This window comes from Fundulus heteroclitus, chromosome 11, assembly GCF_011125445.2.
Source record: "Fundulus heteroclitus isolate FHET01 chromosome 11, MU-UCD_Fhet_4.1, whole genome shotgun sequence".
In the NCBI taxonomy this organism is placed as follows: Eukaryota; Metazoa; Chordata; class Actinopteri; order Cyprinodontiformes; family Fundulidae; genus Fundulus; species Fundulus heteroclitus.
In genome coordinates, this window is record NC_046371.1 from 7910992 (window position 1) to 7928135 (window position 17144).

The following is a 17144-nucleotide window of genomic DNA, read 5'->3' on the forward strand; positions in this document are numbered from 1 at the left end:
AAAGGTGGCCGTTCCATTTTTGCCCGCTAGCCGCACAGACTCCACGTCAATCTGCAGCAGAGCGGATCGTTCAGGCAGAAAGTCAGCAGACGGAAAGCAAAATGGATCCAGTAACGGCTCGTTACTTCTGAAATGTGCTAGCGAGATCGTTGCGTTTTCTACAATCTGCACTTTGGTCAGAGTTTTCATAAATAAGCATTTTTAGTAATGTAAAACAGGGTTTTCATGTGGATGAAAGACCAAAACGCGTAAAGATTTCTTTATTTTCCCACGTAAGGCCTGAGCCTCATCTGCGACGAACTCTGGCATCTTCCAATCAACATTTTTCCTGAAACAAAATGCTAACTTGTTTGTCTAACCTTGCCCCGCTCTGAGTTCCTTGTAGCTCGAGGAAAGCATGCGCAAGTGGTACGAGTTCACAAGATAAAAAAGGGGATATAAAAAAGCGGGAAACAAAAACTTTTCATTCATCCTTTTAACAGCATCTGAAAAATTCTCTTTTGCTGGTTATACATCGACTTGGCATATTTTTACTTCCATGTTGCTGCAGGATTTGACGAAATTTAAGCCTTTCAGAATAAAACAAAATATATTGAGCTAGCCTATATATATATATATATATTAAATGACAAATCTGCTTCCTTGTTTTGTTGAAAAAACAGTAGTTTGCATTCAATACTTAAATAAAACGGTCAACTTTACTCTGAATATTTAAAAAAGATGTTTTAATTTGTAGTAACCGATCACTCGTTTCCCCTATTTTAATTTGACAAACCGGATGTTGTTAGCGTTCTTTTTCCTGTTCGATACGATTGCAGTTGTGGAGTTTGACCTGGCCGGAGTCCTACGGAGCAGAACGGAGCAGAAAATTGGACTTGTTCAATATTTTGACGATGAACGACGGAGAGCGTTCATCGTCAAAGTCAATGGTGTTTGTATTTAGGAATTAATAACCAATCCGCCGCTTTCCTCTCTATATACAAGAAAGAAAAAACTGTAATTAAAATCATTCAATTTTCGTAATTCTGTTAATTTTTTTTGGCAAAGTTGACATGAAAAGGCAATATTCAGATTTGTTTTTTTATTCAAATGCTTCTTTAAAAAGGTAACAAAAACAACAATTTTTCAAATTAAACAGCGACATGCCGCAAAAGTCAAAATTAGAGCTCACGTCTCAAGCAATTTATCAGTTTGTGCTGTTTAAAGGGGCAAGAAATTGTCTGTTATCTAGTTCCTGTGTGTGTCTTAACTGCTGTGTGTAGTAAGTGCTGCAGAAATATCCGTCATATTTAAAGCCTACATTGCTCTACACCTCTGTACCTTTTCACCACGTAGAGCAAAGTGTTGCAGAGAGTTTAAACCACATGTTGCAGGATCGTTCCTGGAGGCGGGCGTCTACCTTTACAATGGTTGAAACATGCGCCGCCGGTGCAGGTCGGACTCAGATACAGTAACCCGTTTTTTTTTTTTTTTTTTTCGTCTGTTAAAAAAAAAAATTAGCTTTGTAAAAACAGCAGTCTGCTTCCTCTTGCCCACAGTTTCCTGTGTGGTGTCTTTTAAAGAAGTTGTTCTTGTCTTTGACTTATGAATTCGCTCTTATTATGCAGTGAAAACCCTGAATGGAACAAAGGCTGGCTTGAAACGGATAGCAGCTTGTTTTGGTACCGGAGAGGACCAGTAGTTTAGCTAATCCTAGTTTCTGTCTGTCAAACTGTAGCTGATGGCTAAAACGAGCCGACAGACGAACGTTTTAGATTCAGGGTAGCCGGCCCTCTCTTGTACATACTCCCCCCTGTCTTACCTTTCCCCGTAAAATGTTTCTTTCATAGTTTGCTGTTCTGCTTCACTGTTTTTTCACAATGCGAGGGTTGGAGTCTGAAGTCAAACTCCTCGTTTACGCCCACAAACGTGCCGATTTTGATACTGATTTATAGCCTTCATTGTGTATGTTTATCGAATCAAATCCCAATGAGATACAGTGACCTTTGGGGTCTTAACATGACAAAACGTGAAAAGGTTTACGTGGGGATGTGTTTCCCTGTGAGTCGGCCAGCACTGCATAGAAGAATCAATGAATGAACAGCTTGAGTCAAAACAAAAACTCACATAGTTCCTTTTTTGCGTCAACTTTGACGCATTTGCTTTTCTTTTTTTTTTTTTTACCTTTGTGGGTGTTAACAATCGTAAAAATAAAACTAGGCCGATGGTGCCATAATTTAGTAAGGATCAGTTTGTGATAGCGATCTGCTTCGAAGTGTTAAATGACGTAAATAAAGGTAAGGTCCGATTTTGATTTAATTTCAGTACGACTGTATAGTAATAATTGGTATATAAATGAAAAGATTACTAAGAATCTGGAACATCTAAAACAGCCATCAGGGATCCCAAGTTTATAGCGTTCATCTGGCAGTAACCAAAGCATCCAACAGTCAAGTTGAACAACGTGAAACGCCACAAACTGTGACCCAATCAAATTATCAGCTGCTAATGTGTTGATGAGTTATCCTCTGTCTGCTGGGACTTCACTCACTGTTTTGACTGACCGTCGGACGCTTTGGTTACTGCCTGATAACACCTAGATTTCACAATGTCTGCCCTCTGGTGGTCGTTCTGGACATAACAGCTCCATTGGACCAAGTTACAACAAAACTGGGCCAAATAACTTGGTTCATAACCTCTTTGGTCAATGTGTTATTGAATAGTATTGCTTTGTAATATTTATACGTATCCCCCACAATCCTCTGTTTTATGACCTGAACTTAGTCAGTGTTCCTGGAAGGTAATTATTTACCAGATAGCTGTGGGTAATTAAATGTGAGACAAACTATTACTCTCTCAACACGAAGCACTTTTTACAGGTACAACTTTCTAAAATGTCTCATTATTGGCATATTTTACAGTAGACCTGTGTCAAAGCTGAGCAATCGAGCCGCGGGAACAGCGAGACAACCAGGCCGCTATGAAAAAAGCTTTCAGAGTCTTCCGGCTCAACTGACACATAAAAGACCACAAAGACCTTCCTGAGATGAAAGCCCTGCTGGGAGGTGAAGGGAGGAGGGAGGCCATGTTTACCTATGGTCTGTCGCAGCTCCTCGCACAAACTTATGTGGGGGAACTGCAGCATCTGCTTCCATTTCTTGCTTTTTCCTTTCCTGTTGCCGCCGCCTCCTGGAAAAAAAACACCAAAAAAAAAAAAACAGTAAGATGGTGATTTATTTTTCAACTGGACACCATGACATGATGACATGGACCCAACCAGAAAACTCTTTCACTTCTACACTTTTTACTGAGCTCTAACATTAACAAAAATAAATTGAGTTTAAAAAAAGACGTGTTCTTATAGCTCAGACATAAAGAAATAGAACATTTAACAGTGACAACTAGATCCCATTTCTTTATTTATATGATTTAAACAGAACCGAAAATAGTAATTTAATTCAAATAAAAAAAAAAATCCTCTTACATTTTTAAAATGAGGAAGAGCCTTCGAATAGACAGATTTATGCCATAAAAACGAGCTTTCAGATTATACCGATCTGCTTAAAAAGGACATTTTATATGAATAATCCTCACAAATATACAGTTAAACTCCACAATATTCATACCCCTCGTAAATAAGGATTTAGATTTAAAGCACTTTGTATTTTACCAACATATTTCCTATTTTTTTCTGCCACACTCCTGCATTTAATCTGGTAAAGAATCTGTGGAGGGAGCTAAAGATAAGGGTGATGGTAAAGAGGGCTTCCAGTCTTAATGACGTCGAGCTCATCAAAAACAAACTGACAAAAATACAAGTGGAAACGTGAAAAAAGCTGCTCAGCTATTAGAAGAGATGTTGGCAGAAATAGTGGAAAAAGCAGATTATCTTGTTCACTTTTACTGTTTGTTTTTGTTATTCCTTTAAGATTCCTGAAATAAAAAACACTTGTCGTTGTAATGAGTATAATTTGTTGATGAGTAGGTATAAAAAAATGAAAACAGCTTGCAAACTTCATTTCCTTTGCCATGGTGCGCAGGAAGTTGCACAAAAAGCTACATTTTCCAAAACATCTCAATGTCTTTTTTTTTTTTTTTTTTTTTTTAGTGAAACAACGTAACAGTCAGTTATTTCTTTGTCTTGGAAACTAAAAGCCGAACAACGACGTCTGATGTCCAAAAAGGAAACACTGAGAAATAACTTTGCATTACTTCCCTAATTAGTGGTGTAAATACAATAGTGTTAAAGAACCTTTCTTACTATTCATCCAGTTTCCTCAATCCTCTGCCTCATTCAAAGCTCTCAGTTTGCTACTCTCCCCACAGCATCGGAAACCCCCAAACATACATTAAACTGTGTGCGTCAGTCGAGAATACTGAGCTATGACGTTTATTGGCTGGACATTGTACGTCGTCTACAAACTATGAGGAAAAAAAATGCCATTTACTGTAACGACAATGATGATACAGACCTCTCTGGAGCACCGTGGCTCATTCTTTTATCCAACTAAGTTAGCAGTTTGATACCTTTCATACTTTTATCCTGGACCCTAATGTCAGTGAAAGCAGCACTGCAAAAACGGATCTAAAAAATAAGTAAAATATTCTTAGTTAGTGTATTTATCCTTGATTTGGGCAGGTAAATAAGATTATCTGCCAATGGAGTGAGTATTTTGACCCCTAAAATAAGATAATTAGATATACTGCACTTGAAATAAGATGATGGAGATAAATTGTTCCTATTTTAAGTGCAAAAATCTTATTCCATTGGCAAATCATCTTATTTACCTGCTCAAATCAAGGTCAAATACACTCATTTTAAGAACATTTTACTTATTTCTAGTTCCGTTTTTGCAGTGAGGGAGGAGCCACTGGATTCAAATTCCAGGGAGCAATCGTAGATGACGAGCTGACCTTCCAGTCCGCTGTCAGCTGTGTGTGTAAAAAGGGCTAGACGGTGTCTGTTTTTCCCTAAGGAAGCTAAGAGGCTTCATTGCCAGTAAACACACTTTGAAAGTGGTACCACAGGGCACTGGTCCAAAGTGTTTTCGCCTTTTAAAGCTTCCTGGTAGGGGAACGTCCTCGCCAGCGGCAGGAACCCGCTGAACCAGGTGGTCAGATGGGCCGGCGAGATAATCGGCCCCCAGCAAATGTTTCCTCTGGATCTACCTGAAGGTGCTTTGAAGAGAAAAGCCGTTCGGGTTTCCAATGACGCAACACATCCCTCTGAAATCCTCCTTCCAGCTGCTGCCATCCGGCAGGAGGCCGATGGTCCGGCTGACAAAAACACAATCCTAAAAAAACCAATTCAGCCACTTGTCTGGGTTCATTTTGAGCAAGTAATGCTTTAAATAGACACGCACTGATAAGATCACTGTCGTCTTTTTTTTAATGAAACAATGATTTTTTTTTTTATGAATTCAGTATTTTGAGGTGATGAAGCTGTTGCTTTTAGCTATATATTGTTTTAACTGTGTGAACGTTGTACGTTTGTTTTGCCAGATGTCACAAGATAAATCTCCACAATAAAGTTATGTTACACTTTTCATCACAATCACAGATTAAGCTTTAATGTTGATTTTCTTCTCTTTGCTTTGCTTTGATCGTGACATATTCAACTTAAAGTGTGAGGATGTCAAGCATTGTAGATTTTGACTTTATGAAGTATTCACAAACGGTTTGAAACTACCGTCTTGGCCACGGTTTTATCTGCAGTTTATACATCAAAACATGGTCATTTTTGTCTACTTCCACGGAGTTTAACTTATGGTTTCCTGTTAAATCATTGCAGAGTGCACAGCGCTATTATATTTCAGCTCAGAATTTTTCTTTTAAAACTGTAGGGTCTCTAGGGTCTCTATAACCTGTGAAATATTCCACCTCCATTAAAAGATTCATAAAAAATTACCAAAATGGTAACAAGAGGGTTGTTCCTCTATTTATTCCAAACAATTTCTGATACAACTAAAAGTTTTCGCAGAGTGAATGTTTGACATTTTGTCTAACTGAGGGAAAGGTGGGAATTGCTATGGCAACCTGTTCAGACCCAGACGACCAACATTGCTAACAGAAGGTAGCCTGTGATGGCGGTTTTTCTGGCATTGATCCTCTTTAAAATTTTATCCTGATATTTTCTACTATAAAAATTAACATTTTGTATTTTTTCTGATACATATTAAAAAATAATGTGATTTTGCCCTTTTTTCTCCTATTCTTTCAACAGGCCCAGTCATCATGTGACACTTTAATGTATAGCAGGAACTACTTTGTATGTTTTTACTTCTACTTTTTTACTTCTACTACTGTTCATTTATACTTAAAGAAGCAGGAATGTTTTGAAGAATCAGTTTCCAAACCCCCACATGATAATAAGGATATTTTTGTCCATAAACAAGAGAAATCTGTGAATACACAGCTTTTCTTTCTCAGTTTCTCCACAAGTGTTAGTTTTAAACAAAGAGGTGTTTTATATCCTTTGGTTGAAAACTGTTGTAGGTCACAAGATTGATTGTTACTTTCAGGCTTTCCGGTGTGTTTTAAGCTTGTGACGAGGTTTAAACCGTGGTAGCCCTTCAGGCGATGAATTGCCTGAAACGACAGTGGGAACAAGAAAAGCGAGAGGAAGTTCCTGTCCTCTCTGCATTAGTGTTCTGCCTGTGACTCGATCAACTGTAACAGCGTTTCTGGTGCAAGTTCGCTCACCACAAAACAAGACAAGAGCCGACATGATGCTCGCTGAGCTGCTTCAGTTTTGAGAGGGTATCAAGTCTCTGCAGGCCCCTTTTGTGTGGAATTAAAAAGGAAGCTGGCGTGATTTTCTATTTCAATGCTTTTCTAGTTTGTCTTATTTCCACCTAAAAGGTCAAATTTTCTTAATAAATACCAGGATAATATGCATTTGTGTGCACAATATAGTGGTAGATACTATTGTTGGGTTAACAGCATTAATGATCAAGACTGTTCTGAAAGACAAATATTAATATAACAGGGGAAAGAATTATTGTAATAGAGAGATGAACAATAAATATTTAAGTTAGTCACATGTTTTCAACCTAATGAAAAAAACATAAATAAAAGCGCAAAGAAAATGGAACAACTTTCTTTTTTATCCAGTCTGGTTTAATTGCTTGATACACAAACAGGAAGTCAATCACACAGCAGTAACTCAATGCAGTTAGGCCTTTACAGGCTCTAGACGTGCTGAAGACCCTTACTGACGGTCAAACTGACCACCACAACAGGAACGGGAATTCAAGCGACAGAAGAAACGGGATTCAAGCGACTTCAGTAATAAGCTTAAAATTTAAATTTGTATTTTCATAGAAATTCTGACGATTTGCACATGGAAGAGGAGATAAAGACGTATGGCGTCCTCTACTTTAAGATGCGTATGGATTACACTTTTCTAAACAGATGTCCAAAGCAAAGACCCAAAATTCTGCCTTCAAGGTTTTTACTCTAGCTGCTAACCTTAGCGATGGTTACTTATGACTAAAACGTCCTGTGGGTTTTTCCCAGCGTATTATAAACCTTAGTTATCCTCCGACCAGGCTAAACGTAATTTATTTTAAATGCGTTGATGTTTGAGAGAGTCATAAAACGGTGAGTAAAGGTCCCGTCCAGGAGAAAACCTCCCGGTCGAAATAGCTAACACGCTAGCTGCTATTAGCTCGACGCACAACACGTTGCGGCAGTCATTTGAGCCGCATGATGCAACGCCCCATTTCGTAGCGCTGCACAGGAGGAGAAAATGTCTCGCACCCCTGGTACCACCAGGATTTTCTGGGGGAAACCCTGTTCATGATGCTACAAATCTACGAATGCTACAGTTTGCTTGTCGGCGGACGATGCAGTCAACCTGAGACTACACTTCATCCTGCACTACGTCGTCTGTTCTCTCCTCACTCCTCTTCTCTCTATACACAACCGCGCCTCAGCGGACCCATCTGTGAATCTCCTGAAGTTTGCAGATGACGGTCATTGATCTGATCCAGGACGGTGACGAGTGTGCATACAGGTGGATCAGCTGGTCAGAACCACATGGAGCTTAACCAAACCGCTCAAGATGTGGTAATTATGAGGAACATTCGGAGGACATGCCCCACACTGCCCCCCTCACCATCCTCAACAACACTATCTGATGTGGATCACACACAAAATGGTCCTCAGGCTGCATCCAAAATTTTCTAATTATAGCTCTTAGGTCTGGTTCCTTGACCTTTCGTGAAGTCAACTCTATTGTAGGTAGGAGGGGAGCTTCGGACTGATGTCGATTTCGGGCAGCCTTTAACTCCGACGTCTTTACACAACTGAAACACACATGGATGACTTTAGTCTAATCCAGACCTACAGCCTTCTGAAAATGAACTACAAAGTGCGCGCTCTCTTCTCGCCGGCCATTTTCGTTAATTTTCGTGAGGTATGCATCTAACCAGTAAAGGGTTGTGGAATACCTTATAGCTTCTTTAGTGTCAGTAAGGGACATCACGAGGTTCCTATACTAAAGCAACAATGATAGGAACCATACAGGCTCCTTTTCCTACCTCCTTCCTTACTAACTGCACTATTTGGACAGCACTTATCATGGCGAATGTGGCTTTTGCTAAAGGGTCTTTCCCAACTGGACGCTTTCGGATGCAGCCATAGACTTTGTTCGCAAGAAAGCCCAGCAGAGACTGTAATTCCTGTGGCAACTCAAGAAGTGCAACCTTCCACAGACGTGCTGATCATCTTCTTCACTGCCATAATTTAGTCGGTTTTGGACACATTCATCACAGTGTGGTTGGGCTTATCCACAAACCAGGAGAGGTCCAAGCTACAGTGAACAATCGGGTCTGCAGAGAAGATCGTCAGGGCTGACGTTCCCTCCATCCAGGGCTTGTCCAGGTCTAAGGTCAGGAAAAGGGAAGCTAACGTCTCCACAGACCCCAAATATCCTTGATACAGAGTGTTTAGACTTTTACCTTCAGGTGCGTCATTTGCCAACACCAGCTGCCACATAAACAGTTTCTACCCCCCAGATTGTCTATCTGAGGAAAGCAATGCACGCCGCACAGCCTGGGTGTCCATATTGCTACCTTGCATATTTGCACCAATCCAAACAAGTCTTTCTCTAATGGAAAATCCCCGTTTATGTACCTATTTACAAAATTATTTTTGAGTTTATGAATTCATATTTAAAATGTCTTTACTTGAGAGCAACATTGAACTGAAGTCAAATTCCTGGTTAATGTGCACAAACCTCCCGTTTAAAGCCGATTCTGATTTTAAAATTGTGAAATTGTCATTTACAAGTGTTTCTTCCATGGTCCAGAACCATGTCTGTAGAAGCCATTTAAAGTATTTACTGATAGCATGAAGTTCTGGTTTGCATCAGCAATCTCAAGGCGTGTTTATTTCAGCAGCGGACCTCTCTGTGGAGGGAGAAAAATCAACGTCACAGTCCAGGATTTGGTATTCAAATACCACAAAGCAGCTGCTGTGCAAGCACAAATCAATTATTGTCATAGATACACTGCAAACAAGATGTTTGGTGCATATGTCCGGTAAACAGAAGATAATATCACAGACACAGATGGGCTGATTGGTGAATGATGCCCACTGTGTGCAGTAGTGACAAGGTGAATGAATAAAGGCTGCATGGCATGGTGACTGAGATTTTCTACAAACATAAAAAGAGAAATCATTGCCTGAAATAATTTCAAAAACAACAATTAGGGGTGTAGTTGTCTGTTCAGTCAGCATGATTGTCACTGTCATTAGCTTAGGGAGAAGCATCCGACCAAAAAAAAAAAAAATCACAAAATGAAATGGTTTGATGTAAAATCCCTGCTCTCTGCGGGTTTAACTGAACTCAGCCACATGATTCGCTCACTGCCTGGACACAAACTTCTACATTTTGACTTGAGGTTAGAAGAGTGGCTCTTAACCCTGGTCCTCAGGGCCCACTGCCCTTCGTGCTTTAGGCATTTCCTTGCAGCCACACACCGCCTGACTTGCTGAATGGGGGATGAACAGGTTTCTGCAGCACAGCTCGTCAAGCTGGGGAGGTATCTAAAACACGAAGGGCAGTGGAGGACAGCACTTTGAATCGTGCTTTATAAATAAACTCGCCTTGCCTTGCCTTGATTGAGCGCCACTGGGCTATAAAGACACACATCACTTCAAACTCCTCCAACTCTCAGATGTTGCTCTAATAGCTCCTCTGACTGCAAATTGAGTTTGATCTTCATACTCTTCTGAAGCTTATTGAATTTACGGCATTTCGGCTGGCAGCTGAAAGCACCACCGTCATACTGGCACTCTTTTGTTCAGTCCATGTTGGGAGATAATGAGCTCAGGCTAGCACATTAATTTGTTAATGCAGAACCTACAGCTGGGATCTGATCGGTCACTGGGGCTGAGAGGTATTTGTGTTTCTTGCTGTGTGTTGCAAAGTTAATTGAGATGGCATTTGTTGTGAATTGGTGCTATATGAATTAACTGGACTGAATAACTTTTTTTTTTTTCTTTTTTTTTTTAAACAGTGTCCTGTCTGGCACTTTTAATCCCTTCCTTTTGACATTTAAATCCTGCCGTGGTGGTCTATATACAGTAGAACTGCAATGCACTCCCCTCCAGGACAAATGCTTGGTGACGCTATAATGAATTGTGTGGATTAACACACCCAATAATTTAACTTTTTTTTTTTTTTTCAAAATGGTGTCCTGTCTGGCAATGTAGTGTTAAGAATTGTTGTCTTAATGCCAAAAAGAGCCCAACAGATTCTACTTTCACAAGTGGAGCCTTACCGCTTTCGTCATAATGCTCCGCTTGATTTATACATGTAAATAGCTTTATTATAATTAATGCAGGAAATATTTCATGGTATATGGACACTACAATAAGAAAATAGAAGAGAGGAAAGGGGGAAAAAAAGGAGAAAAGGTGAAAGAAAGAGGAGATAAAAGGGAGAAAATGATAAAACACCAGTCTGCTTCTTCACCTGCAAAGAGAGACATAAAAAGAACGGCGGATAAAGTATTACAGACACAATCAAGTAACACCTTGATACCATCACTGAAGTATATACAGTATTAATCAATACGACGTGTATAAAGTGACAGCAGAAGATAATAGGGATTTTCTGTATGGAAGTGAGTCTATAAGCACCTGGATCCAAGCACCTGTAGGTATTGGTGAGAGTACACTTGTGTATGTAAAGTTTATCAAATTCAAAAGATTATTATCTTATTGATATTACACAATGGGGGAAAAAAAGTGACTTAGACTAAAATATGTAGTCTAAAAGAAAATGTTTGTTAGAAATTGGAGGCTATAAGCACAAGAGCAGCCTTCAAACTTTCCATCTAAGAACCTGATCCAAAGGTGTGGTTAAAACGAGGAGAGGGAAATTGGCTGTTTTGCATCTTCACTATCTTTGCCTTGTCGTCCCACAGGGTTTAAGATGACTAAACAAATTTAAATATTAGACAAAGATAACCCTGAGTAGATACTAAAAACTCCATTAGTAGCTACCTTCGAGCCAACAGAAAACGATTTGTCACTGGTTGCCCTGATTCCCTCTCCATTCTTTTCCCGCCTTTGCCAGCGGCTCCACTCTCCATTTCACAGTCCAGAATTTAAACTTTAAACGAAAAACGACGGCACTGTGAAAGCGGAGAGTTTCTTTGACCATGAGAGCGAATCTTCTTGAGGTTCAACAACTACGTTTTGTTGTCTCATGTCGGAGATCTAAAGCTTTAGTGGCTCTTCAGGGTGATATGACGTTCTTGGATTACAAAGCATTAGAAAATGTTGACAACCTGCTGAAGCAGATAGAGAGATTGTGAGATAGGGCGCATTCTATGCATTGTGGTTCTACGCTCTTACGCAGCACAGTTGGTCTTCCTACTTTTCCTTCAGCTTGGAAAACTAAACTTCGGTAGCTGTAATGAAATTGTATTTTTAATGGTCACCGTGATAGTAGTGTAGCATTTAATATAATTAGCTGAAAACAAAAACTACAGTTTAATAAAGGGATTACCCTTAGAAAAACTTCTGGTTTTCTGAACATCCATACAACGCATCGTCTCTGATGTGTCGCAGTAGACGCGAGCCAGAAGCCGTGAAAGCCAGGCAGGGATAATTACCAAAAAGCACCAAAGTGTTTCATGTAGCTCTGCTTTGGACCTTACAACTTTACAACTGCAGAAGGAAGTTTTTTTTTTGGAAGATATTTCGTCCTCACTAGGGAAAGGCAAACCATAGGAGCTGCTACTAGCATCCTAGCAGCTAACAGTGAGGTAGTAAACATTTAGCTGAAAGCTCTGGTTGGTCTGTTCGACTGCTTAATGTAGTTCATCAGATTTATTTATTGTAAAGCTGCTTCCAGTAGCCTGTCTGCTCATAAAATCAAACGGTTTGAATGTTGGATGCATTTTATTCTAAGGATGAGGGCTGCAATTTATCCCTGACAGACATACTTTAATGCAGAAGGCATTATGAATGTGATGAATAATATTACACCCACTACTGATCCCAATAATAACGGTAACAGTGACCTATATTGACGTTAGAGTAACTATGATGAATTTTCACATTGTGACCATGATATAAAATGTTCCTACTGCTGTTTTCCTATAAGGTGGCAAAGGAAAACTTTACCTGAGTGATGTTTTATTTTGAAAATGTGTCGAGCCATTAAAAAAGGGGATTATTGTTCCGTTTCTGTTAAAACATCTGCATGACATTTTAATTCCCCATCGCCACAAGTAGAAATGCTAAATGCGGTGTAATTTATTTTCCACGCCTAGTAGGAAGAATGATTTTTTTTTTTAAACTCATTGTGTGCATCCATATAAACACTCGCTGCTTAAAAAGCCATTGTCACCAATTCCCATTTTCCATCGTGACACTTCCATTCAGTATGGGTCGGTCGACATAACAAGACGTCGGCACAGAAATTTGTGCACTTTTGTGTTGGACTACGGTATTAATTTGGGGGCTTCCATCTTCTTTCCGTATCTAATGATATAGTTGGTAGCTGCTGTAAATGTGTGTTTTTTTTTTTGTTTTGTTTTGTTTTTTAATATAGCGGGTCTGATTCTTGTTTTGGAGTCGTTCTATTTACACAAACAGTGACTCCACCCCCAATCAAATCAGAAACCAGCAGTCTTCTGACGTCATGTCTTCAAGCCGACTCGATGCGCTTCGAACCACATCGAAATAGCAACAGTTCCAGGTAACCGCCAGGAATGGAAAAGCTGAAAAAGCGAGTCAAATCGCTCTGAATTGGTACTGATGGCAAAGGGGATTTGTCAAACTGCGCATGTGTCAGGGCTTCCTCCAATAGGCAGAGTCCGTTTTTCCTGTCTCCATGTACAAGAACAGTAGAAATGCAACAAAACTTTTCTGTTTCCCCCCCCCAAAAAAAATGCTAACGTGTAAACAAGGCCTCCGTGTTCTTCATGTCTAACGAATGGGAACATATTTCTTAAATGTCGATTTTGGTTGAAACGTGTTAGCAGAACTGTGGAAAGTGAGTAGAAATAAGGCTAGAAATGCTCTTTGAAGTAGTGATGCACTTTTTTTTTCTTTAAGAGCTTTAATTTTATGTGGGAAAACTGAGAAAAATAGTGATTTTACTGTAAACAGAAATCATGTTATGATATTTTTGTCATATGACACCCTTCTACCGAGAGCTCAAATGTAATGTAACTAGTTTGTGTGTGCGTACTCTGCATTTTAGGGAGATTTGACAGGAAACCAAAGTCCCGTTGCAGCGGTTTACAAACAGGGTGAAAGTAAAAAACATTTTAAAAGCATGAGCTGTACAGAAACTATGGTCATAAAAGGTAAAATCAAAAGGTCTCTCAGTAGTTTTACATGTGGAGGACATCATCACAGTCTAAGATGAATTTTCTCTGGTACAATTCCTAAAAAAAAAATGTATCCCACTTTAACTGTGAGTAAAAACCATAAAAATTAAATGAAATGTGTTAATATCCTTTTTGAAGAATTTAACATTTTGCTTTATTTTAAAACATAATATAAAAAATAGCATTATATTATTTTTCTAAAGATAATAAAATATAGGTTATCTTTCATAAAAGGTCATGTTAGTACATTTTATTAAGCTTGACTAATGAGCGAAATTCCTCTTCGGATTGAAAGGTTGTTGACCCTTGGTCTATGGGGAAACCTTTTTGCAGTTTGTTTGTTTTGTTTTTTTTGCTAGTTTTTATTTACTTTTTTAACACAGGACTTATCTCCACTAACAGTCCTAGCACGGTTTTCCTAACCAAGGCACACATTTTCATACTTTTTATATGTATTTTTTCAACATTGCAAGTTAAATTATAGTTGTCAAAGCCAGAGTTCAACACTAAGTGTATACCATCTGGATACAGATGTGATTCTTACATTTCCTTTGATTAAGAACGTAGACTTCATATGTCTAATACAGTATACAAAGGACTATAACACTTAGTTATAACACTTACATCCTAACAGTAAGTTAACTTATTTCCAACATGTGACTGTACCTTTATTTGATATTAAAGCAGACTTTTTTTTAAACCAAAACCGCCAGACATCTACAAAGGTTGTCTAAAATGCTGTTAAGAGTGTTTTCTTTCTCTAATATTAAAAGCTTCACTCCCTAATAGCACAGGGAGCAGAAATGTGAGGAACCTGAAATTTTGAAGCGTGATGTGAGCCCTGAAGGCGCTGATGTTTTCAGTTGTGGCTTCATGTGTGTCTTCCTGTGAGCAGTCGCAACAGAGGGTTTCCTTTGTATCTGTGGTTTCAGTTTAGCGCGTTACATGATCTAAAGAAATGCCAGCAGTAGGTAGCTTTAATAAAAAAAATCAAGCTCATCTAAGAGCAGCACGGTAGACAGTAGAAAGTACGACCCTGCCGGGCACTTTTAGCCGGAGTCGTCTCCAGTCCATTACTGTTCGAGTGAAACTAATCAGGCGTCTAATAATAACTTCTGCTGAACTTGGAGCCCTGTCACTTTCTTTGTAAACACTTCCTCCAACTGTTTGTTTAGGCAAAAGCTTCCAGGAAATTGATATACGTTTATGCAGCTATGGCAAAAGTAATGTGATCCTTTCTTCCTGTGCGTTTTCAGAACTAACAATGATGGTGTGTGTCATCGCTTTCGCAAAAGCTGCTGAAGAAGTAAACAAGAAGTTAACTGTTTTTGGAAATAGGAGGAAAGCGGTTTGTACAGTAGGCGGCACAGGATGAATTAACCCTTTTAGCTATTCGTAGCACCATTTTGTCCCTTCCTGCTTCCATTTTGTACCTGGACAAATGTATACATGCTATTTTGCCTTGCTGAGTATTTTTTGTATACCGTTTTGCTGAGGATTTTGCTTTTTCACTGAGTTCCCATTTATTTCTTTTATTTCTCCATTTGGGCTTGTCGACTCTTGAAATATGAGAGATTATGACCCCAGATGAGACCAAAATAGCCTCTGGTGGCTATATATTGTTTATTTAAGTCACATAACCAAATTTCCTTACAGTACACTATGAGTGGATGATGGAAAATCATTTAAATAACCTGTTGCTAGGTATAAAATGGTGAAATTACCACCACACAGTACAAAATGTTGTTTTTTAATGTAAAAACATGAGTTTTCAGCTGTCTTTGACATGTTGATGTGTCGTATGCACTTTCTTAAATACATAATTAAATACACATCTGACTTTCATGCAAAGAGAGAACAACAAGCAGGCCGTAGAATTGAAAAGTTGCGTGTTTTGGCCTTCCTTGGTTTCCATAGCTTCTATGGCTGGTACGAATTGATACAGAGCCGGCACAAAACTTCCTGTTGCAAACGCTCCATTTCATACTCGCAGAGTTGGATGCAAAAGAGCCTAAAACTAAAGAGGTGTGAAATGACCACCACCCGGTATAAAGCGTCCTATATTAAATGGAAAGGGTCCAAAAATGCGACATGTTAAGTTTTCTCACATAAACGCCTCAAAAACAACATGCAAGCAACGCATTAAAGGATAAGAGATGCACAGTCAGTATACGAAGTTGTTAAACGGCCCAAACTGCAAAGATACAAAGCCGTAAACAGGTGAAATCTTAAGGTAACTTCAAATTTCCATGATGAAATTTCGCATTTTCACTGCTTGAAATGGTTCTTTCATTTCCTCCTACGGCATCTGAGCCACCGTAGCTCAGGTCCAGCTTAAAACCACAGCCTAATGATCTCATGTGGACATGAAACCTGAGTAAGCGAGCATGCATCTGCAGGTTTTTAGTCACAGCAATGCAAAGCACAGTTGGCAAAACTCAAACTGGTTTCAACGATAGATGGACACAGTCGACATAATGACTATGTCTATTATATTTAATTAACATTTGAGGCTAAAAGTTCATTGTTTTACAAACAATGAAGTGTCATCTTTTGGTGCTTTATTCACCACAGACGCTGTCAAGTTATTATAAGGTATTATATTATTATAAGTCCATAGTCTCATCAAAGCCACAACATCTAGGCCATCTCTAATTGTGCATCACTGTAGGTTAGGATGCCAAAGCAAAGCTTAAATGTACAAAGAAGATGAGAGCTACCATGAGTCCAGCATGGAGTTGCTTACTCTTCCTTCCAGTTCTGCCCAAAAGCACTTGACACCAATGAAGACTTGGATCGAGTCATCCTCCAGAGGCAATTTCTTCCCACCATCCTGGGACAATTTTGTGGTGGTCTGGGAATTTCTTTCAGCATTATTGAGCACCACGTCACAAGGTGGAGGTAATAACGAAGTGGCTCAGCCATCTGTAAGACTCTGAGGAGCCTAAATGTTTATAAAGAGGAGATGCCAGGCTTGTAAAAATAAACTTACACCAACAGTAGGGCTGGACGATATAAAAAATTCAAAATATTGATAAAATGGAAATCATATTGGATCGATATTGATAATTATCAACAAATTCAAAACATATATAAAGTGCAGCCCTGGCCATTTTATGCTGTTACTTAACGACCTATTTTTAGATACAGAACACACAAACACTGAATTCTAACTCATCCCTTTATTCAACCAACTTTTTACCAAAACTACAAGTTTTTAAAAAAGAAAGAAAAAAAGTGCTCTCTGAACTCTTTGAAGAGGGCGGAGCTTGGTTCCTGGGTCTGCGCTGTGATTGGTTGGGAGGA

At 39.1% G+C, this 17144-nt stretch overlaps 1 protein-coding gene across 1 annotated transcript in view; it reads right to left on the reverse strand.

Annotated features, from left to right (window-relative positions):
- grk6 (G protein-coupled receptor kinase 6) overlaps positions 1-17144 on the reverse strand; it is a 74087-nt gene that overhangs the window by 51948 nt on the left and 4995 nt on the right. Inside the window, exon 2 of the mRNA XM_012873405.3 lies at positions 3073-3168. Within this exon, the coding sequence (XP_012728859.1) occupies positions 3073-3168 (96 nt within the window). The remainder of the gene's footprint in view (positions 1-3072; positions 3169-17144) is intronic.